The sequence below is a fragment of the Amblyomma mixtum genome, chromosome 3, assembly GCF_055824585.1.
Source record: "Amblyomma mixtum isolate Tamu chromosome 3, ASM5582458v1, whole genome shotgun sequence".
NCBI lineage: Eukaryota > Metazoa > Arthropoda > Arachnida > Ixodida > Ixodidae > Amblyomma > Amblyomma mixtum.
The window spans coordinates 50,936,017-50,959,979 of record NC_143014.1 but is presented as its reverse complement, the minus strand read 5'-3'; the positions used below and the strand labels follow the sequence as shown (position 1 = coordinate 50,959,979).

The window sequence follows — 23,963 nt, the reverse complement described above, 5'->3', positions numbered from 1 at the left end:
TGCCCGTCAACCTTTAGCGTTTTCACCTTGTCCTTTGCTGACCGTTTCTTACGAGACGTAACGCCAGCGCTACAGCAGACCCTTTGAATGTGCCCCTTCCAGCTACACTGGCAGCACTTGCTGCCTATGCGGGGACACCCTTGTCTTGAGTGCTTCTGCCAGCCGCAGCAGAAACACACCTCATGCCTGGCATCCGATGCAGCTTGCACGTTATGGACGGAAAGTAACCACTGGCACTTAAGTGTGAGCTTCAGCAGCACTTTTTGTTGCTGCTTCCATGGCCTCAGCGTGCTCTACTGTTTCCTGAAACGTGAGCTTGCTATCTTCTGTGTACAGCACATGCTGCATGTCCTCTCTTAGCAGACCCCAAACGAAGTGATCCCGCAGGGATTCGTCTAAAGCGCTTCCAAAATCGCATGTTCCAAGAGCTTCCGAAGCTCGGCAACGTAATCAGAAATAGACTCTCCTTCGTGCTGTTGTCACTTGTGAAACTTGGCCTGCTCATTGATGACCGAAGGCTTGGGAGACTGATGCTCCCGGAGGGTCTTCTTCAGAACCTCCAGGCTCTTGGTAGACGGCAACTCCAGGGCTACCAACGATTTCAGAAGACCGTAGGTTCTAGGATCTATGATGCTCAGAAATGCGTGCACCTTGTCACTTTCAGAAACCTGGTTGACGATCAGGAACGATGTTAAATTTTCTTTGTATGATGTCCAGTCAGTGGAGGCACTGAACGGTTCCATTTGGCCAGCGAACTGCGTCAAAGCTGCGACGGCTTCGTTCACGATATCAGTCAGCGTATCAGCAGCACTCTTCAAACCATCAAATTTGAGCAGAGTTGAATGCAGGGAGCACTTGCCTTTCTTGACGATGTGCGTTGCTTCATAATCCCATCCTCGTCGCCAGTTATGTGTCCGACAGCCATGACAAGGAGCAGACAGGTTCCCAGCAGAACGACGTTTATTGTCCCACGCTTATGGGTTCGTGGCTTGGACAGAACAGCCACTGCCCGAAGGCAAAGCTCTGCGTTTAACCATTCAGCGGCACATGCGCAGAGTGCCTTTTCAGCTGTGAGCACAGACACCACACATAGCATCACAGGCACATCATATAAAAGGGGGAGCCAAGGAGTCATACCCCCAACCCCCAGTCTTGACCAGCTCAAGGTGGGTGCAAATTTGCTTTTGAGGCACACAAAAGAAAAGTACAGGATGTACACAGCCAAAAGGTCTGGCCTTCCATTACTGGTGAGTCCTGTACATGCCTGTACACTGCAACAACTTGTCACGAAATCGCACGAAGGTAAAGCATAGTGAACAATGCTTCCTAGAAGCATAGCCTCCACACAACCTGCAGAATGTTCTTAAGATTTTCTTATCTCCTTCCTGCAATTCCAACCCGCAGGAAATTCCTCTCACAAACGAGCTTCAAGCTTTATACTGCTACCAGCTTACCTCCTTCCCGATTCACAACTCCAGGCTTACACTCCAAGCAGAGCAAATGTGTATGCTACAAAAAGATTAACATGACAGATAAAACCAACCCTTCATTTCCATGCTTCATTACCAGTGTAATACACTATGCTTCAAATCTCCAATGCAATCATTTTCATATATTTGTAGGCATAACACAAATTTTCATGCTTAAAATGAATCTGCAAGCATCGTGCTTCCGAGTGATGGAAGCTGATTTCACAACCACTGAAGGTATGAATAACACTGTACTATGACTGCATAAAAACCACAATTTATTTGTTCAAACTCAGATCGATGAGTCCATAGCTACATAATTTACCACACAATGAAAAATTTTCATACAAAATTCCTCCGGGATGCAAGTTCATCCACCAGGGCAATACCAGACAACTCTGCTCAAAACAAAGTACTAGGGAGCGTCAAATAAGCATCCAGTCTATACCATCACGTGGCACCCACATATATTAGATTTTTTCTTTCACATTTACTGTGAGCAGCCTAGCACCAGGATCCTCACAAACAACTAGTACTGAGAGACATCACCGCTTGCACCCAAAGGCAAACGGGAATCTACTACTCAAAAGTTGTGTGTGCATGTGTAAACAATATACCTACGACAGCTACCTTCACATTAATGTCCTTTATTTTCAGCGACTTGAACAAATGCAACAAAATCACTTTCCTATATGCGACCTTCGAGTGATAAGGTCCACAGAAAACATCACAAACTGAGCCTGCAATCAAACTCTCTACAGCTTAGCTTAACCTGTCTTCGAATAAACGAGCAGATCTTGGGCTACGACACTACGGACACGACACCGACTGGTGAATGTGCAAAGATGCACTTGTAAAAAACGAGCCTGTTTTCCAGTCCAAGCATCACCTTAAGTATAATACGTACTTGGTAAAATATAAGAAGAAAAAAAGAAACAGAGTCAGACGCTATCACAGCATGTCAACAGAATTGTCACGCAAGCGTGGAGAACCTGTATACAGAGCAAAAGGAGAGTCACCTGGCAGAAAAACCGGAGTTATGCTTCAGTGTTTGTTCATGTGCTCTCCAGTGGTTTTGAGCAAAAGAAACCTAGCAAGAACTTGCGTACCTTTAAAAATACGCTACAGTTACCTAGGCTCTCTGAGGGCATGCACGGAATATGCTGGCATGTGCCTGCCATACGAGTAATCCAACCTATTGGTGCAACTATAGCACCATGTTGCACACTAATACCCCTGTCAAGCGGGCAAGTTAAGTGCACTTACGGAAAGTGTACTTTGCTGTAAGTACACTTTGCTGCATCTAAACGACGCAAGTGCAGTGTCACTCGCGGGAAAGTGCACTCCGCCAGGAGTGCGTTCACGGACCATACTTTGCTGGCCGAGTGTGTAGCCTCGACGCCAGCGGTTCCAATGGTACAAAATTTATAATGCATAAAAAGTACTTACAACTTTATTTTACGTGTTATAACACTGTTTTCAGAAAAAAGTTCGTTGGTTATAGCTACAACCGAAGCAACAAAACAAGTAAACGTGATCAGATGCAACATCGCTGCCCGCCGCCATCTTGTTTGTTGTCGAAATTCTGAATAGCCTTGGCTGGTCTTGGCTTTTCTGCTATTTTAATTTTTTTTTTCATCGTTAAAAATTGTTGAGCCTCGCTTTATTTGCACTATCACGTTAAGCAATCAAATATTATTAGTCTTTTTTCTTTTCCATCGGCCTGTTCAGAAATTCCGCTCATTTTCTGTAGCAATTATTTTTTTACTATGAGTGCACTTTGCTTTCCCGTTTAGCACCGCGTAGCCCAAAGTGTCACTCGGGATGCCAAAGCGCACTCCCCGTAAGTGCACTTAACTTGCCCGCTTGACAGGGTTATAAGATTTCCAATCAAGAGAAAGAATTACAAAAGGCATTTTTCTTCGACCTTCAGACAACTCATTATTGCAAGCTAATCAACCAGTGCATCATCGAAATGTTACGTCACCACACCACCACATATACATTACTTGCGTTGTCAGCCACAACTGTTCTATTGTCCTTCCTTAGCTTTTCTACACACACATATATATATTATGTTTTTTTTTCCTCCTTAAAAAGGAGTGCCCAACTGTTATGGCTTCTCTTAACTTTCTGTTGCTACACCAGTTACCCACAGCAATTAGTCTCAAGTGCACCACAGAAGGGGGCAGTTCAGTTGTCAAAGAACAGTGAGCAAAGTCAGAAATGCCAGGAGCCTATCTAAAGATAAAAAAAAAAAAAGATCGCGGGAAGGGAGCTCAGAGGTGATACAGAGCCAAGCCTCACAGGTTTGGTTCACCCTTGCATTTTCCCATACTTAGAAACCTGTCTCAGTATTCAAAACCTTTCAAATGCTTAGAAACATTACAGAGATACTAGAGAATATGTTGGATGCAAAAGCACCCGTGCAGAAACAGTTTTCAGGTCATTCATTTCATGTTTGCCGCCAGCTACAACACTTGGCATGCAGTTCTGTGATAGAGCTAGGTTATCAACGCATTCCTGCCTATGCACACTGCTACCAGATGCCATTCAAAAGTCAGCACCAATTGAATTGAACCACATTCAAGTCACCCTTGCAAAGCAACTCACCGCCACTTATCACGTGTGATGAGCATGTATTTGCTGAATTTTTTCTAACTCTGTCTCAAACATTGTGTATCAACTCAGTAGGAAAAACCTGGTATACTAGCTCAGTTACACTAAACCAAGTTCAGTAACATAATTACACACACACATGCCGCTATGAGCAGAGGTTTTCCAGTCTGCAAATGTGACATGTTCAATATAATATACAAAAGGCAGTGCATGAGCGGCCCATGGCTTTTTTTAATGACTGCAATGCAGAAATGCCACAAGTTTACAGATGGAAAAAAAAAATGCAATAAACATGAGTGAAGCCCACTAACATAAATAAAACTGCTTGTAAACTTTTCTTTTTTCCTCACACTCCCGATGCCACTAAGTGCAACTCACTGCACAAGTTAGGCCAGTCATAAGCCCAGTGTCTTCAGAGCAGTTTCACAACCAGCTTAGCTACCAAGGAAAACAGTATAAACACAGTTAAAAAAGTGCCTAGCAGCCGCCAGTATTATTACACACAAGAACAAACCCTTGAAGGCCAGCACACTGCTTAATAGTCAATGCACTCGGATACAGCTCTACTCAAGAAAGAGAAGGCTGTGCTTGCAACACAGCTTCAATCACCCTGGAACAACGCAATTACTTCACAAAACACAACATTTCTAAAATACACCATAACGTCTACAATCTCTACATAAACTTTCTGCCCACGTTCTGGCATCAACTTATTGAAACAGTAGAACCACGCTGTAGTATGAGGCCAATAAGTTATTACGTCTGTGCGAGATCATAGCGATCAACCATGTGCAACAAGGACACAAAACACGGCTGTTTAAACCTTTCCTTACCAATACTGGAAACATACTTCCAGCTGTTGTTTTTACAGATCACTTCAGCTCACACCCTAAAGACACCTTTGGAGAACCAGCAGCATTTCTTATTACTGGTTCAATTTTAAGCTGCTGATTCACAATAACCTGCTGTTAACAGCTTCAGTAGTAAACAACTCAAATTTAAACCAAGAAAGTTGGGAAAGATGTAAACTGCATGCGTGCAGATGATGCACTAAGCCCATTATAACGTCTGAGTAAATTTTCAGCTTTCTACAGTGAACTGCACCTTCAGTGCATGCAATTTCCGCATAGGACATGCAAATACACAGAGCTTCGACCTTAATAAACCTGAATTTCAGACACAAGACTGCGCAATATTGATGTCTTCATTACAAAAAATTTTACCACAGCGATGTTCTACTGCAAAACCATTGTACCCTGTCTTTAAATAAAATGGCCCCAATTTTTGTCACATACACAGAGGCACCTTGAAAAAATAATAATAATGAACAGATGGTTGGTAGTGAGAAAACAGCACCCATACATATCAGCTGCAAATTAAGGCTTCTCAAGAGCGTATCAGTATGCAAGACGTCAGCAAAGCACAATAGGTCAGGCACTGGAAAAGATCGTAAAGCATGGGCAAAGGAAATGGAGAGGTAGCGCAGATTACAGACACAGCAAAATTGGGAGAACGTCCATTCAAGAAGAAATAGCCTGTGTGATTGGCTGCTCTCAAGTCCTTAAGAATCAAAACACTCAAGTCACTGCCCCACCACACACTATATGACTAAGATCAACAAGAACACAACAAATACTAGGTACTTATATGAAATGTACAAAATGGTACAGGGCACCACAACGACAATGACATCTTGAGGACTGAGCTTGGCAAGTGATGGGGACAAACAAGAACCTCTGTGAAATGACATGCTGAATATCTAAAAGGGCTATAAAAAAAACATACAATCAGCAGCCATACACACACACACACACATATAGGAGGAGAGGGGAGGGGCAGGGGAGGACAAAAATCAATTAATGCCTGCCTGAACAGCAGCAACAATACATGATTACTTCCACTAGCTGCCAGAGGCTCAGTCACAACCCCACAGGCGTCACATAAACTCTGGTGTAAAAGGAATGTTTGTTAAATATATGTGTGCATGTGCATTTACATACTAATAAGGCCTTTTGCCATTATATGTGCAAGCAAACATAAACAAGGAAAGACAATAATGGGAACACTCATGAGCCATTATTCCCATTAAGATCTCCTGTAGCAGAGACTGCCTCAAGGTGTAGCATTCTGAAATAATAGATTTTAAAAAAATGCAGCATCACTTCCTTCCCAGAGGAGTATGCTATCAGGTAGTTATTCCTGGGGCTGCCCAATGCACGTTGTGAGTGTGACGTTCGTTGTGTTCGGAATGAACTGAGCACACGCTAGCTCACATTAATCTGCCTCCAATTAGGAGAGGGGCAACAAAGGCCAGGCCATCATGGCCGCCCTTAGCCACCACCAAAGGGCTGTGGCCTCACTTGCGCTTTGCTTTGTCTGCCTTACGCTGCAGCTTCTCTCTAGCACGCAATTCCTTCTCTTGGGCCTTGCGCTCCTTGTCCAGCTGGGAACGAAGCTCCTTGATCTTCTTTTTCAGCAAAGACCTGTCACTCGTTGACACCACCCCCAGCTCCTGAAATCCAGAAGGAACCATTTCAACACAAAGGGTTGGCATGTTCGCTTCACGAAAGCGCACGCACGCACGCACGCACGCACGCACGCACGCACTACAGGCAAAGATCAGCCTTTCATGCTTTAACTTTGACCATCATTTGCTATATCATACACAAGACACTTCAGATCACATATTGTAATTTGAAATTAATGAAACTGGCCTTGGCCTGAAACTGACCTTGACAGACAAACTGCCCACAAGCTGCGTACTTGCACTGCTGTGGCCCATAAGACTACACTAAGGCCAACCACCATCACCTTGTTGCATGAAAGGGCTGTACAGTAAAAGCTTGCTAATTCGAATTTCAAGGGACCAGAAAGAAAGTTAGAATTGTCCAAAGTTTGAATTATCGAATGACCCCCAAAAAACCGGTAACAACCGCTTGCATTGTAGTAAATTTATTTTCTGCAAGACTGCACAATAGTCACCTGCTTTTGAGAATGAGAACAGCGCGACACTGACTATTTTTTACATTTCCATCAATTCTTCACTGCGTGCACACTGTCGGGAGCGTGCAAGCAGACTTGCTCCAAAATGATAAGGGCCCCTGCAGCAAACTCCACAGTGCTAAGCGGTAGCGCTGGAAAGCTCCATCAAGAGCAGCTGCGTTGTGAGTGAGAAGGCCTCACTGCACAAACCGTGAATTGCATGTGATGAGCATGCAGTTTTGGCGCACTGGAATGGAAGCACCATGCAGATGGAAGCTAGGGGACATGTGCAGTGGCGCCAATCAGTGCTCAAAACGGTGCGCAGCTGGACTCAGTTGGCTGGCTGATGCGTGGCCAACAGCCACTGCAGGCTGGCGCAAAGCTCAGAAAAACTGAAAGTAAGCAGTTCCACTAATCTTGGAGACAGGGCTGTCCATTTTTCACCAAGCCTGCAGCTGTGTGCACATCAGAGGTGCGCAGGCGACTCTGCAGCATGCAATTCAGGTTTGAGCAGGGCTATTCTGATGATCGCTTGCCATGCCGCTCATACCTGGATGCAGCCACCCTTCCGGAGGACGTTTGAATTAACCGGTGCGAGACTCGCAGCGTCCGACACCGTAGACTTATACGGGAGTTGCCAAGGTCCGCACCGGCAGTTCGAATTATCTGGACTTCCAAATTAATTGGGGTTGTATTAACGAGCTTTTACTGTATTATCATTGGCACTAGGGCCAGTGATCTCAATCAATGACCTTTAGTTACAGGAATTTCATTTGTACCTTAAGGGGCACCACGATCACTACTCTTTGAAACTGGGTTAAAATGAAGAGTACAAGTTTTAAGCACTCTGAATAAGAGAGTTTCTCCTCACTTATCGCTGTTTCATCCCCACCTTGGTAATAGTGACCACGTAGTTTGGTATAATCCGATAGTTTAGATGTTTCTGTTAAGCCTATGTTCTGATAAGCTAACAGATTTACAAGGTCCAATCATGTTTCTTTTCAAAATCAGACACCCTACTACCACTTTTACAGGAGAGCTTCTCCCTATGGAGGATGCACTATTTATGCACTATTTATGATTTTATGCACATTCTCTATACCAGGTGTTGCAGCAAACACTTTCAAAAATTTTCAAATATAGACCTTTTGGTAAAAATATGGCGTTTGCGGCATAGTATTAGCAATGTTGGTGGACACCAGAAAACCAGAGAATCGTTTTAAAGGGACTATGCAAGAAATTAAAAGTTGCTTGTAAATGTGAAAATTTTCAATGCTTAGAAATGATGCTAAGAAGCATTCACACCAAGTATGAGTCTTCGAAACTGAGCCAGCAATTTATTATGAATTTTTAAAAACCGTGTTTTTAAATTCGCGGGCCGATAGGTGTGCTCGCAGTGACCGATTTTGAAACTAAAATTGTGAAAATAGACGTCACTAGTCCCGTGATGTCAGCAGGCCACCACACGCTGTCATTTGCTGGAGCCACGGCAGCCACAACATCAAGGGCACACTTCTGGTAGTCGTGAAAATTGTCGGCTCGTGCCGCCGCGCAACCCCCTCGGGCAAGCGCAAGCCAGGGCATTGCCTTCGCGCATATAGTTTCAATTTACCTCTGCTGCCTCTTTCTGTCGCGCCTCGAGGTCCGGGTCCATTACTGCTAACTACAACAGACGACAAGCAAAGAAATCCGATGCGTGCCGCAACCCATGAAGGCGAAGAGAGAACGGAGAGACGCTGCCAATGCTGCTGCTGGGGTGATGAGTGCGACAACCAGAAGTCGCAAACCGAACATCAGCGGATGACGTATTCATGGGTAGGGCCCAGTCCCAGAGCTGTTTTCTTTATCTTTTTTTCTGGTCCACTGCGTGTACGAGTTGTGGGGGGAAAGGAGGAGCGTAATTTTTTGTCGTTGTTATTGATGCTAGCTGAAAAATTCTTGCGCAGGGGTGACGAATGATGGAATGTCTATGTCGTCTGCTTTGCGTAATCTCAATTAATTTATTGCAGAGTCCCTTTAAGTAGTAAGCTGGTTAAGTAATTTTTAATAATTAACTTTTTAACTAGTAGAGTTAGGCGCTGAGTTGCAATTAGAGATTTGTAGCCGGTCGTTAATAATAGCCACATCAGTTTTATAATTTCGAAAACACGATTACCCTTGCTGCAGTGGCTCGCCAAAATTTGGCTGCATCGTGCAAAAATACATGCAATTTCGAAAATCATGCAGGCAAAGCAACTGCTCCAGTGCACGTAACTAGTCGAAAAAGCTGAATTTTGTCGAGCCACAACGCCAAGGGTAATAGTTTTTTTAGAAATTATAAAAACTGATATGGCTATTACTAACAGCCAGCTACAAATCTCTAATCTCAACTAGGCGCCTAACTCTACTAGTTAAAAAGTTAATTACTAAAAATTAGATAACCAGCTTACTAAAGACAATTCACCGGTTTTATAAAGTCCGCCAACTCTGGTAATACTACTAATATGCCACAAAAGCCATATTTTTACCCCAAAACCCCATTTTTCAAAATTTCTGAAAGTGTTTGCTGAAACACCTAGTATAATAGCAGTATCTATGCAGTAATCAATGCAGTGTTACAAATTATTCTTTCAAATTTATACTCAACCCACAGCAACACCAGACACTGCCTGAACTTGATAACCTGGAAACCCCATGCAGCTTGCTGATACAGTTCTCTTAACAATTTGAACTCAAGGAGGACTGGAGATGTGAGTTGCGCAGGGTTTTAACAGGAGCCTTTTCAGTAAACTTGATGATGATGGTGTAAAAGTGTCAGTCCGAATATACTGAATGCTCAATTCACAATAGACTATCAAGAATTTGGGCTTTATTCGATTGGTTTGTCTTGAGGTGGTTTTTATGCTAGCCAAACCAGCTCTTGTTTAAACGACGGGATCAGGGAGCAGTGCAATGATGTTACTATTGCTGCCTGCAACCTTAGAATCTGCCATCATGACAGCCCTTGCATCCTGTTTGAAATGCACAGGTCTAGTGAAGAACAAAGACATGCTCAAGAGAGATTACAGAAACGACTGAGATTAAGAAGCTAGGTGAGAGGTGTGTTGCACCTCTTCTGTCCCTATCCCAAAAAGAAAAAAAGGGTACCAGTTCATGGTTTCTTCATTTTGCTCATCATGCAAAAGTCTATGAGTGTGCGGTGGGCATTTTTTTAGTGTGTTGTTGTGCACAACGTTATATTATAAATATTACGTTAAAACGTTAAAAATATTAGCTAAAAGTTATGAGTTAAAAATTCGGCTCCCAAACTGTTTAATCCTCAAGTCAACGAGCTGACCTACTCTGTGCCTACTGGCCCTTTAGTCCACAGGTGGACACACGTGGCACGCACACAATTCTGAGATCTGGCATCTCTGCGCCGCATACAGGCAGGAGTGAAGGTGCCCTGCCTTTTTCACTTCAACAAGAAATCTTCCCCGCAAGACAGCTTCACCACACAACAGCACAAAGTTGTGCAGCAGCTATCTTGGCATGGTGCGCATTCTTGTGTAGAAGCGTTTTATATATATTTTTTTTCGCTTGACAGTGCCATATAGATGCTCCGTGAGTGATGTTGCATGGAGTCGCTGAGGACCGTGGTTGCTGCGGAAGTTCATCTGAACCGAATCACACGCAAAACAGTTTGTCTTAAGCGGATTTATTTCACACTGAATCCTATGGGGAACCAACCAAATGGTCTCAATTGTTTATCTCATCCAAGAATTTCAGCATGCTCACCTTAAGCCGAGCGCTGTCCAGCTGAAGCAGAGTCTCACCGCCGACGCCCTGAGCAGCAAAGGTGGCCACGTGTGCTTCCAGGCCCAGCACCACCAGCCACTGGCCCACCTGGGACACGCTCCAGCGGTCCACAGGACCACTCTGCCAGTGGTGGGGCCGCACTTCCTCACGCCGCTCGCGTCCACTGGACTCGCCCTGGTTGCTGCTGCTTGACCGCAAGCTGCTACTGCTGCCACACTCCCCTGCAGTTCACAGAGCCACACCTTCTCACCTCATGGCACACAGCATCCAAAAATGCACTGCACGCTTCTGCAGTTAAAACCTTTAATATGGTCTATTCCGTTTGCCACTGACAGACTGGCTTCTCAATTCAACGCCTAAATTCCTATGTGCTAGCTCACAAAAATGCCATGCCAGCCAAAGTTCCAAACACTGTCATAAAAGGTTCTTAAAGGGAAACTGAAATGGTTTTCTGAGAATTCGAGGTTATTCAAGAATTCGAACCTACTGAGCTCCTAGGTAAAGCATGCAAAGTGGTTTTGCACTAGCATTTGAAATTGTGATGTAATCGTCAATTAAAACCACGATGATGTTCAGTCTTCTCCTCACTGCATTGGGGAAGTGCAAAGAAACTCGTTGTGACGTCATTATCGCCAAAACTTCAGGTGCCGATGGCCTTCACCTGCATGCTGCTATGCGTCGTCCGATGCCGCGAAACAATGCTTTGCAAGATCCACCTTCAATGGTGTTGGTTTCCTTGCATGAAACAACTGTTTCTTCCCTGGAAACGTAGCGCCATCGTATGTGACGTCATTATCGGGGCCTCTGCCCATCGCTGTGCACTACAGAGAAACCTCAACACCAATGCCGCTTTATTCGGCGATTAGCCGCCAATTCAAATGCTTGGGCAAAACGATTGCACAGGCTTTACCTGCATGTTTCAAACATTCGGCCCATTTAAACTCATAGAATTCTAAAACCTCTTCAGTTGCCCTTTAATAAGCAATTATACTGCACTTTAACATGCCAAAGCTACACTGTGGGCAACAAGGCACAGCGTAGTTCAGGGCTCCAGATTAATTATGACCACCTAAGATTTAACACGCTGCAAGGTTCTAAACTGAAATAGCTGTGAACTCCATTTAGTGAAAAAAAAAAGAGTGGTTGCACTATAACGTTTGAGCAAAGGCAACGCCTTTTACATCATGTAACATTAGCCCCAAGCTTAACATGCAAAAAAAATCCATAACGTTATGTCCTATACAAACTGGTGCACATAATCCAGTAAAGGTTGTGTTGGGTTTAGTTATGGAAGAAGACCTGAGCCATGGCCATTCTCTGTTCATCTCCTGTGTCATCCTACTACTTCCCAGCACTGCTTCAGTAAACTCCCTCAAGGCAAACATGAAGTGATCTTGTACACCTGTAGGGGTTATCAGAAGTTCAGTATTACAGAAGTGCCCCAAATATCAGGATGTGTGAGAGCATAGAGGCAGAGCTCGGGAAAAGTACATACTAAACGGTTGAACCGAAATAGCATAAGATCACCCACTTACTGTATTTAGTCGCTTAACTTGTGCACTTCCTTTCTTCAAATTAAAAGCGTCAAAAAGAAGATGCGCAAATAAAACTATAAAGGTCATGACATTGAATATGGGCCGTAAAATAAAGTCAACTCCAAATATAAGTCAACAAAAACCCGCCTCCCGCCCAGCCCCATGTTAATATAGCTCCCCGCAGGAGGCATGACAGCATGTGCGCAGCTCAAAGAGATAAACACGCAATGATACAATCGCAAAGCCGGCAGTGTGTGGCAAATGGAGATCAAATGCAATAAAACACACCCTCATGAGCAGCCTGGCTGATTAGCGGCAAACAGAACAACTGAACAAACTGAATTAGCGATGCTCAACGCCTTGGCCAGCGGTTCAAAGCGGCGCTCCACATGTGTGACTCCTGGCCGTCAGTGTGAGGTGGCCTTCACCTGGTCTTTTCTGTGCACTTCACTGACGAAGGCCTCGCAGAAATCAATTATACATTAATTTTAATGTGAGATGATTGTGTCATGGTAAAGTGGTAACAAGGTAAGATTTTTTTCATGATAAAATGTCTATTTACAAAGCACTTTTGAAGTGCGGTCTATTGGTTCTCAGCGGAACGTACCACGCAGGCAATATTATGCACGTGCGAAACAACGCTTTTGGCCAATATTTTTTTTTTGTTTTTTTTTAGAATTACCGACTGCCAAGTTGGGGGTGCGACTCTATATGGGGGCGGCCCTTACACAAGTATATGTAGATTCTCTCAATTTAGTGGTTTTGCGATACAATGAAGTTCGGACTGACTGAATGATTGTGCTTAACTGCTACTCACAACATGGGCAATGGCACACGAAGGCCCAATGGAGGTAGCTGTACAACCACAAATATGAAAGAAGCACATAACAAAACAAAGCCACCCCACCAATGTGGGCAGTTGATTTGGTTTCCCAAAGCCCCAGCAGTGGACAACAGTGAACTCACGGGGCAAGCTGCCATCAATCTTCTTATGAGTGAGCAGGGTGACTTTTTGAGCATGAGGCGGTGGGGTGGGGATTGGTGAGAGGCTCTGCTGGGAGTCTGTCGGTGATGAGAGTGAGGAAACTCGTTTTCCAGGTGGGCTGTCCAAGGAGCCCAGGGACCCAGAGCTCTCTGTGTGCCCTGCCATATCAAAGAGCCAAGAAAGCAACTGCAGGGTCTTTCTCGGCTCACACACCTCAGATAGACAGGTATCACAGACAGCCTGTGCCCTCAGTCGTAAGTGCCCTGAAGCACTTGCAGCATGCACATACACAATAAGCAAGCAAGGCATCTCAAAATGTACAATAAGCAGAACATGCAAATATACAAAGCATCAGCCTTAGCTGAAACATCAACCACTGCAGTACAGCCCATGTGCATCAGCTCGATGGTAACAGACCAGCCATAAACAAGGAGAACTTGAGGCTAAGTTGGTGATGATGGTGTCATCAAATGAAAAGGAAAGGATGGAACAGAGAAACGACAATGCCATATTGTCGCTTCTCTGCTTGCCGTTGCGTATTTCTGCTGCCACATCGCATTCATAAACAGACACTTATTTGTGTTGACAGCAGAATTAAAAAAAAAATGCACTGAAATTAAACACTTAAAAGACAATTTTTTTTTTATTTATTTCGTAAAGAACGAATGAAGAGTGGCAACTTGTCACGAGAATAATAATTTCACAGTGATAACTGCGAAGAGCAATGTGACCTGGACCCACTGTTGTCTAGGCTACACTGCTGTTGTCAACAATGTGTCCTGTCCTGCATGGAGGAAGGAAAGAACTCAGGCAAGGTGGTGAAAGCATGGCACTTTAGGCACACTTTCTGGCTTGGAGCTTAGATAGTGTGGGCCTCTCCCAAGTTTTCATTCCTCCATGTGTCCTGCTCTCTACACTCTACACCGTCCCCGTCCAAATGTTCACGCTGGCTTCCCCGAAAGATTAGAAGCTCTCTGCCTACTTCATCAAGGAATAAGCCTCAGAGTCAGTTTCATATGTACACGTATTAAAAAATGTCACATTTCTGAGTTCTTTTCTTGTTTACATGCTGAATAAAAAGCACAGGAGGGGCGCTACACAATAAAAAAAAAAAATGAAGCAGCATGTCTAAAAAGGCAGAGTTTTGTATGCTGCCTGTACATAAATGAAACAACATACCTTATTTACTCACATAATAGGCGCACTCGCATAAAAGGCGCACTCGCATAATAGGCGCACCCCTAGTTTGGTCGTGAAAAATCATTTTTTATTTCCGCGCATAATAGGTGCACCCCGAACTTGGCACTGTGATCAATACTGTATTTACATGATTGCCAGCCGACGCCTCGCCGCCCCCCGCCCCCCAATCTTTATTTGAACTCACTACTAGTCCTCACTAGTGCTGCTGCCGTTGCAGCTGCTGCGGACCCACAGCACGTAACAACGACATCGCGTAGAACAGCCGCACACAGTTTTCAGGGATGCTCACTTTATACGACTGTTTGGAAAGCTTCATCTCCAGCCGGAAATGTTCCCGACTTAGGCCCGCGAAAACCTCGGCGCCTGGAGTCGCGTACGAAAATCTAGGCACGCCGCAGTCGCAACTGCCGCACTTCTCGGCCGCGTCGAATTTCCGACCTGCCGCATGCTCACTGTGTTCGAGAGCAAACTCCCAGCCGTGTAGCTATTAAGGCGCTTGCCCGTCGAGCTAAAACAGCAACGGTCGGCGGCTAAGCCACAAACCACGATGAACTAACGCGCTACCGCAGATACCGCAGATCCCGCCACTTGACAGCAACAAAAAAAAACTGGAGCTGCTGATGCTGATATGGATAACGAAAGCTCGCGGCGGAGGAAAACGTTGATGATGATAATGAGCTTGGCCTCGGGCGCACTCCGTGGGCGGCGTCTGGAAGCTCCTGTGCGCGTGTGTGGCCTCCACGATCAAGCGCCGTTGTGCGCAGCCGGAGCTGATCGCGGAGGCCTCGGCGCGTGCATTTCGAAGGTTATTCGCGCGTGGGTCGTGGAAAGTTTCGGTGCGGCCCTTACACAGATTTTTTTAATATTTTCTTCGGGAAAACGGGGTGTGGCCCGTGCATGAGTGCGTTTATGCGGTATGTTCAATTTTGAGAGTCGAAAAATTTCCTGGAAATTTTACCCCGTGTATTAGGTGCACCCCGAGCTTTGAGCCGGATTTTCTGGAAAAAAAGTGCGCCTATTATGCGAGTAAATATAGTATATGTATTTGGTAGACTCTCCTTTCCTAATGCCATCGTGACAGTGGACTAGCTCAGCAAAAGCACAGTGAATACTAACCCCTATTTTGCCACTGAAGAGTTGGCTTGAAGTCATCACCCAGCTGCTGAGACAGAGGGCGCGTTGGTGATGAGTCAGATGCATTACTCGTGTCAGACATATGAGATGAGCTGTGAATTGAAGGGAAAGAAGGGGAGGTTTGGTAACTGATGCCCGAATGCATTACTTCCATTTACAGTATTCAAGAAGGATCACTCGATACAAAGAAGTCTGGGCTAGATGGTTTCTTTGTTGCAGTGGTAACCACAAAAAAAAGAAAAAGGACTAAGAGAGAAAAGTTGCACACAACACTGAACACAGGTAGCACTCCGTTTGCACTTCCTCTTTTTATCCTTGTATCTTCCCGCTGTCTTTACTGTTACTTGTAGCACAGTTCCTAAGCAAGTGATATAAGCAAGTGGCTTTAGTAAGTGACACGCACATGTACCTTCTCATACTTGTGCCAAAACAATACCACGAGTTACAGTAGCAAACTGATTTTTCAAACTTCATTAAACATACGTTGTGGCATTTAACATACGTTGTGACCTTATGAATGTGTACAATATTCACTACTGATTTTTCCAACTCTGCAGAACCTTAAAGTTCAGTTTTTTGGATTAATTATGTCACGAACAGACGTTGCTGCAGTCAAGCCAGATTTCTTTCTTTGGTTTGGTTTATTGGGGTTTAACGTCCCGAAGCGACTCAGGCTACGAGGGACGCCGTAGTGAAGGGCTCCGGAAATTTCAACCACCTAGGGTTCTTTAATGTGCACTGACATCACACAGTACACGGGCCTCTAGAATTTCGCCTCCATCGAAATTCAGCTGACGCGGCCAGGATCGAAACCGCGTCTTTCGGGCCAGCTGCCGAGCGCCATAACCACTGAGCCACCACAGCGGATTTAAAGGTGCACTAAAGAGGAATCTGAACTCGTCTTTTTGCCGTGGGAACTCGATCTACACTTTCTGAGCATTCTTAGAAACTGCGATTTATGGCCCTGTGGGGCCGATTTCCCTAATTAAATCGAATTAACGTCCGGCTCCCGCCTTTTTTTTTTTCGAATTCTCCCTCGTACGGTGGGCGGAGTTGACGAACGTGTGGAGTGCTTTGCAGCCAGCTCCGTTTTCGCTTTATTTTGTTTTTTAGGTTTGCGTGAACAAATAGTTTCATTTGCAGATAATATAGCCGCAAAATAAGCCCGCAGAAATAAAAATGCGCGCGGACTATTTGCTTCTATGGACTACTACGTATTACTCCGCCGATGGCAGAGCGGCAAGCCGCCACACGGGACTGGGTGAAAGGCAGTCCATGCGTTGGTCGACTTCGCCCACCGTACGGGGGAGAATTAGAAAAAAAGACGGGAGCCAGATGTTAATTCGATTTAATTAGGGAAATCGGCCAGACAGGGCAATAAATCGAAGTTTCTAAGAATGATCGGAACGTGCAGGTTGAGTTCCCGCGGCAAAAAGACGAGTTCAGATTCCTCTTCACTGCACCTTTAATGAGCAGATGGATTGGCACGGATAGCTATGCCAATTTCTGCGCATCAATGTTGTCATTTGAGGCAAGGGCACACACCGCTCTTATTTTTTAGGCCCAAGCACTGAGGTCCCATGTGGTGACAGCAGCGCAAGAAACTGGCAACAAAGATAAGTGCATGATCACGATTATTTACACGTACCAGAAGCTGCCACCACACATGGAGTAGGGAAGTGGGGGGCGAGCTGTGGGAGCCTGACAGTTCATTGGTAGCATTGATATAGCACGCAATATCTATACCTTAGCTCAATGGGCAAAGTACGGAAAGAGTTGCCCTCCTGGTTGCAAAGCAAAGAAAATGCACACTCACAGGATCTGTGCCACAGCTACTGTAAAACATGGAGGTGTTGTCCATCTTAAAAACTACTTTTTGAGTTACAGGGGCATTGAAACGGTGTTCACCAAGGGTAAAAAAAGAAAAAAGACGAAATACTGATAGATATTGCATCGCCTATCATCCTTGCACAAAAATTTTCGATCTACCACATGTAGCACCAGATATATCAGCAATTAAAAACGGCCTCCACATTTTTCCTCTCAACTCATACACCGGACTAAGCAAGAAAAAAATGAGTGCAGACTGGCACTGCACTCCGACCACGAAAGCATCACCCAACCAATGCAGCTCAGCTGTCTACTAGCTTGCTCTACCGCCATGGCTAGACAATCCAGGAGTGTGTGGAAAACGAGACACGCCGCGGTCTCCTGCTGGCTGCACACCCCGCATTCTTTGCTAAGGTGTCTGGCAAGCCAATGAAAGCCCCTTACTGCTGACGTCATGAGTACTATACATGACGTGCTGTGCAAGGTTTCACATGAAAGCCCCACACAGCAGGCCACTATAATCCCCGAAAGATAGAATTTTTAAAAATTATTTGTAAATTATCACCTCGCTTCTGAGGATTTGTACATGGCATTCACTCTACATAATGCACACATTTGATAGCCACTTAACTGGCTTTCAGGGACCCTTTAATGACACATGCCTGGTTTGAAATGACTCCCCAAAAGATTCTGTACATTTCAGCAGTTATAGTCCTCATCTGCGGACATTACACCTTGCATACGAGGATCTGACAGTGTTAAGGTGGCGTGTACAAGCGTAGGTGCAGTACTTGAAGGGGATATTATTGCTTATGGGCGGAACACAGTAGAGGGCAAAATTTGAGATTTTTTTTCCAAGCCAATTTTATCCTGAGTGAAGTGACATTTTAAAGTTCATGGATTTTTCAGACTGTGATTATTCGGACCATTCTTTGGGTCCTGCCGAATCCAAAATATTGGTCGGTGAATGTGTGAGAGACACTGCACATATCAGATCTCCATGCGAATTCACAAACCTGTGAATGGATGTCTCAGACCCTGTGCTGTTTATAGATGTGTTCAGGTCCTGCTGCTCATCAGGAGACTGAAAAAAAAAAAAAAAAAGAGCAGAACACTAGTTATACAAGGCAGAAAGCAGAGAGAAGAACCATCATCACTGCACTTCCTCTTCTGCACACAGTGTGCTGACATAAATGTGATCACGTACCACGACAAGAAAATGTAGCCAACTAATGGATACTGTCCCCACTGAGAAAACTGTGCATGCTGTGACCAACTACTGCAGCATAAACATGAACTGCATACTTTCGTGAAAAGTCAGCGACTAAGATCAATAAGAAATCACCACATTCCTGCTCTGTATCTGGCAAATTTGAGAAAAAATTGCTCCATATATTTAAAAATCTTTAACCCAAGTTCCAAATTTTTTTTTTTTTATTCTGCAGAAACTTTAAAATTGGTTCTCCACACACCTTTGGCTTGTTCAAGGGGGGATGGGGGTCTTGGAACTTTTCTCTTTAATTTTTGACCAAATGCAATGAAAATGCAGTCTTCATAAATTTTTTATGCTGATTTCAAATATGTAACCACTTTTCTCATATGTCAATTAGTTTTCAAGATACCAGACATTTTCACTCCTTTGTTTGCAAATACAATAAAAAAAAAACACTGACCAGAAAACTAACATGTGGCTAGATAGCATACAGTACAAGAAATATAATGTAGGCAGCACTTTTTTGATTAAGCCAATATTAGTTATTTTACGACTTGTTGAAGTTCAATGTAGGGACTACTGTAATAAGGGAGTAATTACTCATTGGCATCCACCCAAGCGCAGCCATACGGCTACAAAGGAAAGCTATACAGCTTTCTCAGAAACTTCGTAGTTAAAGAAAAATTCGTCCTCCCCTAAACATTTCCCTAAACAGGGATTCCCCTAAACATTTGACCAACACTCTTCCCACTTTGAGTTAGGAACTACTGGTTGATGAGCTGTTTAAATTAGAGTGCAAAAAAAAATATGCAAGCACAAATCGGTTCCCTACACTGTATACTTAGCAGCATGATGTAATACAAATTATTCCTCTATTTGCACTCCATGCAAAGATATCCTCCTTGTAAACTAGCAAACAGTCAAAAATTTGTGTTCTAAAAAAACAACAAAAAACAAAGATGCGCTCATTTGGGCCTTATAAAGTGGAATAGGGGGTATTCAAAATTCCGCAAGTGCGCTTTCCCACATAACTATGTTGCCAAAGACAAGGTAGCCGACTTCTCTCTAAAAAAAATTACGACGATTACGTTACTTCCTAATGCGAAATTTGAGCGCAGCAAATAAGCTGTTTCACCTTTTCGATAGTGAGTCAACCCCAGCTGCGGAGTTGGTTTCAGGGACAACGCCGCCGATGCCGACACAAACAATATGATACCCTCGCTTCCGCAGCGCTAAGAACCAGGTCTAGCCGTGGGAAGGTGGTCACGTATTCGTCGACGTGCCGGGGCCTACGTGAAATAACCGGCGCATCGGCAACTGAAGAGCACCCTATCCACCACACAAGAACAGGGGGGGGGGACCCTTTCCTCCTCTTTCTGCATGGCGGCGACGGTGTTCTATGCAGTCACGTTATCTTGACTCTCTAGCGGCGTCAGCGGCATCCAGCGGTATCAGTCGGGTCGTTATCAGTCGGTCGCTGCTAGCGCTGGGGGGATGAAAGGGGGGCGGAGCTGGTTACGAGGCCGACGACGACGCGAAACCCAGGAACGGACGCCAAAGAGCTGCGCTCTAAAAACTGCGAGGGCTACAGGACGGGCGCTAAGTGTGTGTATAGAATGTAAGACACGTATTTTGAAGAATCAAACAAAAAAATAGTCCTTCTTGCTTCGTTTCAGCTGGAACGCATGGTCAACCATCTTGTCTTGGGCAATACTGCTATGTGGGAAAGGTATGGTTTGGTTTGGTTTATTGGGGTTTAACGTCCCAAAGCGACTCAGGCTATGAGAGACGCCATAGTGAAGGGCTCCGGAAATTTCGACCACCTGGGGTTCTTTAACGGGCACTGACATCGCACAGCACACGGGCCTCTAGAATTTCGCCTCCATCGAAATTCAGCCGCCGCCGCCGGGATCGAACCCGTGTCTTTCGGGCCAGCAGCCGAGCGCCATAACCACTGAGCCACCGTGGCGGGGCGCTATGCGGGAAAGCGCACTAGCGGAATTTTCAATATCCCCTATTTCAGTGAAAACACTGACCCAGGGAATGAATAAATTTGGAGATATGTAGAAGATGGGCTGTAGATTTCGAAAATGCCCTCTTCAAACAGTGGATTTTTTCGCGATTTTCGGGCCCTCAAGAGCCCTGTCCCCCTAAGCACAAATATCAGATATCTTCAAAAAAGCATATCACAAGAATTAGGTAGTTACAGGACTCATCTGGTCAACTCTAACAAACCTGAGAAACTATGGATAGCAAGGAAAGAAAATTTTGAACAGTCATCTAATTTGGCAGAGAGACACATTTCAAGACTAGACGTCCATCTTTCCTCACAAGGTTGCAGTGTGATGTGCCACTATAGGCTGCCAGAAAATTTAACTGGCGAGATCTAGCCTGTCACAAAAAAAGAGCGAAAGGAGAAAGAAAAAAAAAAAGAGTTACTTACAGCCAGGTCACTGCTGGTTTGCTTCTTGAGAGCCGACACAGAAGGGGGCTGTCGGTTCGCAAGGCTGCCCTTGGCAGCCAGCTCAGCCTTAGCTTTGGCAGCAGTACTGTCCAGAAGTTCGGTATGGGGCACCGCTCGATCAAATGCATCGCCCACGCCCCGCCTCTCCACTGTTGATCTCCGGTGATCAGCAGAAACTTCATCAGGACTCAACTCACACCGCAGGCAATCATCACTATCCAGCTCTGCATCAATTCGAACAGTAAAATCAATAACAAAATTCTGTTCTGACAAAAGTACTCACACAGCTAGTAGTAATTTTATAACAACAGCTCAAAATGTGCTCCACAAAATGCATCCAATACTTCAAAAACTTTGGGGACATTTAAGTACTGCCTTTAAAGGTATGACGCGATAGCATTAATGGGTCCCACCAGCAGCTCCTCTTTACCATACTGTGGGGTTGAATAGGGAGAAAAATACATTTTCCCCACTCTGTTGGGTTGAAATATGAGGCAATATGTTTCCTCTGCTTATGCAGGATTCATACGGGGGCCTTGGTGGGGGGGGGGTGATGTCGCCAGCCAGTTAAAGCCGCTGCCCTGCCCCTGTAGCGGAGAGTACGAGTCTGGCACCCGCTGCTGCAACTGGGTTTCGCTAAACTCCGTTTTTCAACGCAACGGCACACGGCCAAAAAAAAAGAAGCAGGAAGAGAAGAAGGACGAACACAGCGCTGTGTTCGTCCTTCTTCTCTTCCTGCTTCTTTTCTTTGGCCGTGTGCCGCTGCAAAACTATGTGTGTAAATCAAGTATACCAACTAGCCCAAGAACTAACTCTAGCTTATCTACCCCACCTGTTTGTGCGCATTCGCCGGCTATGGCTAGCAAAGCTGATCTAGGGACTCCAGCTGCGGCCGCTGGCCGTCCCCCCGTGGAGAAGGGATGTTTGTACCGGCCGAGCACAACGTCCCTGACCCTCGGGGGTGACTGGCACTCCAAATGACACACCCGCCCCGGCACACAAGGGCATGTGATGTGTGCACACTCCATCCTCAAGAGGGGTGGAATTCTTCTACATGTGAATGCTGCTTTACCTGCAGCTGACCATCCATAACACAGACACGGACACTGTTTCCTCTTTCCCAATCACAATAACGTGAAAGACCATACGACGTACATATAAAGCCCTGCTTTAACCAAGCCATACGAATGTGCCTGCGTGACTTCAGCTTGTCTTATTTATAACCCAAGGGTCAGGGGCTTAATTCCCAACTAACTACCCCAATTTTCTTTTCACTGAACTTCATTTACCTCAAGTACTTAAACGTCCTAACGACATCTGAATCATGTTGCAACCTTCTAATCTCCTCTTTTCTAATTTTTTATCACTTTACAAATTTGCCACTCCACGTGTGATGTAGTCACCTTTTCGCCCAATCAGGAGTTTTCGCTCACGCCGCCGCCGACACGTATCCTCTGCAGAATGGGAGCCTTGCGCTGTTGCGTAAAAACAGGCAGCTCCAATGCATACTGAGTAAAGCTCCCCTCAATGTCCTCCACAGAAGGAAGGTGCCCAGGAGAATGTCAGCCCTTAGAAGATGGCTATACCTTACTTACACTCCCCTTCACATAGTTTGGAAAAGGCAGGATCCAAGTGCAATATTAATACTATGTGGTCTTGTCTCATTGTTCCTGTTCCTCTTCTGCCTCTGTCTTCGTCTCTTAAGCGCACACTTATTTCCAAAATCATGAACAAACTAGCCTGTGAAAAAGTGTTGCTTCACACGCCACGGTGTAGGATGTTTAGGTGGGGCCACATTGGCCTGCGTCGCAGGCAGACAAAATCTTCAATTTCAACTAGACAACCCTTAGCTTGGTAGCACAATTTCGTGCATAATTTGAACCTGCTACACGGGTAAGCACCAGCATCTTTATGACAAAGCAGTAAAGCCCGACCAACTTGGAGCACTTCTAGCACGCAAAAACAGGCCATGTGTGAAAAAACACGCAGCGTACCGCTGACTGGCATTGATGACGCCCGCTTCTTACACCTGCGATGGTGCAAGTTGGGTGTGTGTATCACACGTGGCGCATACATGTGGCACTTTTTTTTTTTTAATTTATTTATAGATACTGCGATCTAGTACAAGATCATAGCAGGGTGGGTATACATCAAGCATACAACCATACAAACACACTCGAATTCATAACATGTGCCGGCATTTTTTAAACATCAGTAAAGAATTCTGGGTAACAATCTCGCTAATAAGGTTATTCCAGTATGTAATTGTCCTCGCGAAAAAAGAATATTTAATACAGTTAGTCCACGCGTTTGAAGAAGTTATTGTTAAAGCATGATTTCGTCTCGTGTTATAACCCGAGGAGTAAGCAAAAAATTGTCAATTATTAACTTTATAATGACTATTTACCAACTGAAAAAGGTGATGCTAACCTATCAATCTAGCTCAACTTGAAGTTCCCTTTCGGTGTCCCTTTAATGGTATGATCAATACAGCAATATGCTGCTACAAAGGATCACTGCAGTTAAATGAAGCATTGTATTGGTTTCATTGCCTTTTATTTTTTTTCCTGTGTTTTCTTTTGATGCCCTTGCAAGACCGATTTGGCATACATTATATATTTACCTTCTGCGTGCTTTTGCAGCTGCATTACACAAACATGATGCCTGTAAACAGGTACAGTCAAACCCTGCTACAACAGCTGTTGCTTCTATGAATTCAGAACAGAGTATTCACAACCTCAACCATCTAACCATA

General features: G+C 44.8%; 1 protein-coding gene across 3 annotated transcripts in view; it reads right to left on the bottom strand.

Annotated features, from left to right (window-relative positions):
• Positions 1-1,724: 1,724 nt before the first annotated feature.
• Spn (protein phosphatase 1 regulatory subunit spinophilin) overlaps positions 1,725-23,963 on the bottom strand; it is a 68,124-nt gene continuing 45,885 nt past the window's right edge. For 2 of the 3 annotated variants that reach the window (XM_089579136.1, XM_089579135.1), the window contains 6 exons: positions 21,188-21,432; positions 18,548-18,615; positions 15,684-15,793; positions 13,349-13,525; positions 10,827-11,068; positions 1,725-6,600 (listed from right to left, as the gene is read on the bottom strand). In XM_089579136.1, coding sequence (XP_089435262.1) covers positions 6,445-6,600; positions 10,827-11,068; positions 13,349-13,525; positions 15,684-15,793; positions 18,548-18,615; positions 21,188-21,432 — 998 coding nt within the window. In that variant the 3' untranslated portion in view covers positions 1,725-6,444. The remainder of the gene's footprint in view (positions 6,601-10,826; positions 11,069-13,348; positions 13,526-15,683; positions 15,794-18,547; positions 18,616-21,187; positions 21,433-23,963) is intronic. The other variant, XM_089579137.1, reaches the window with a different exon arrangement.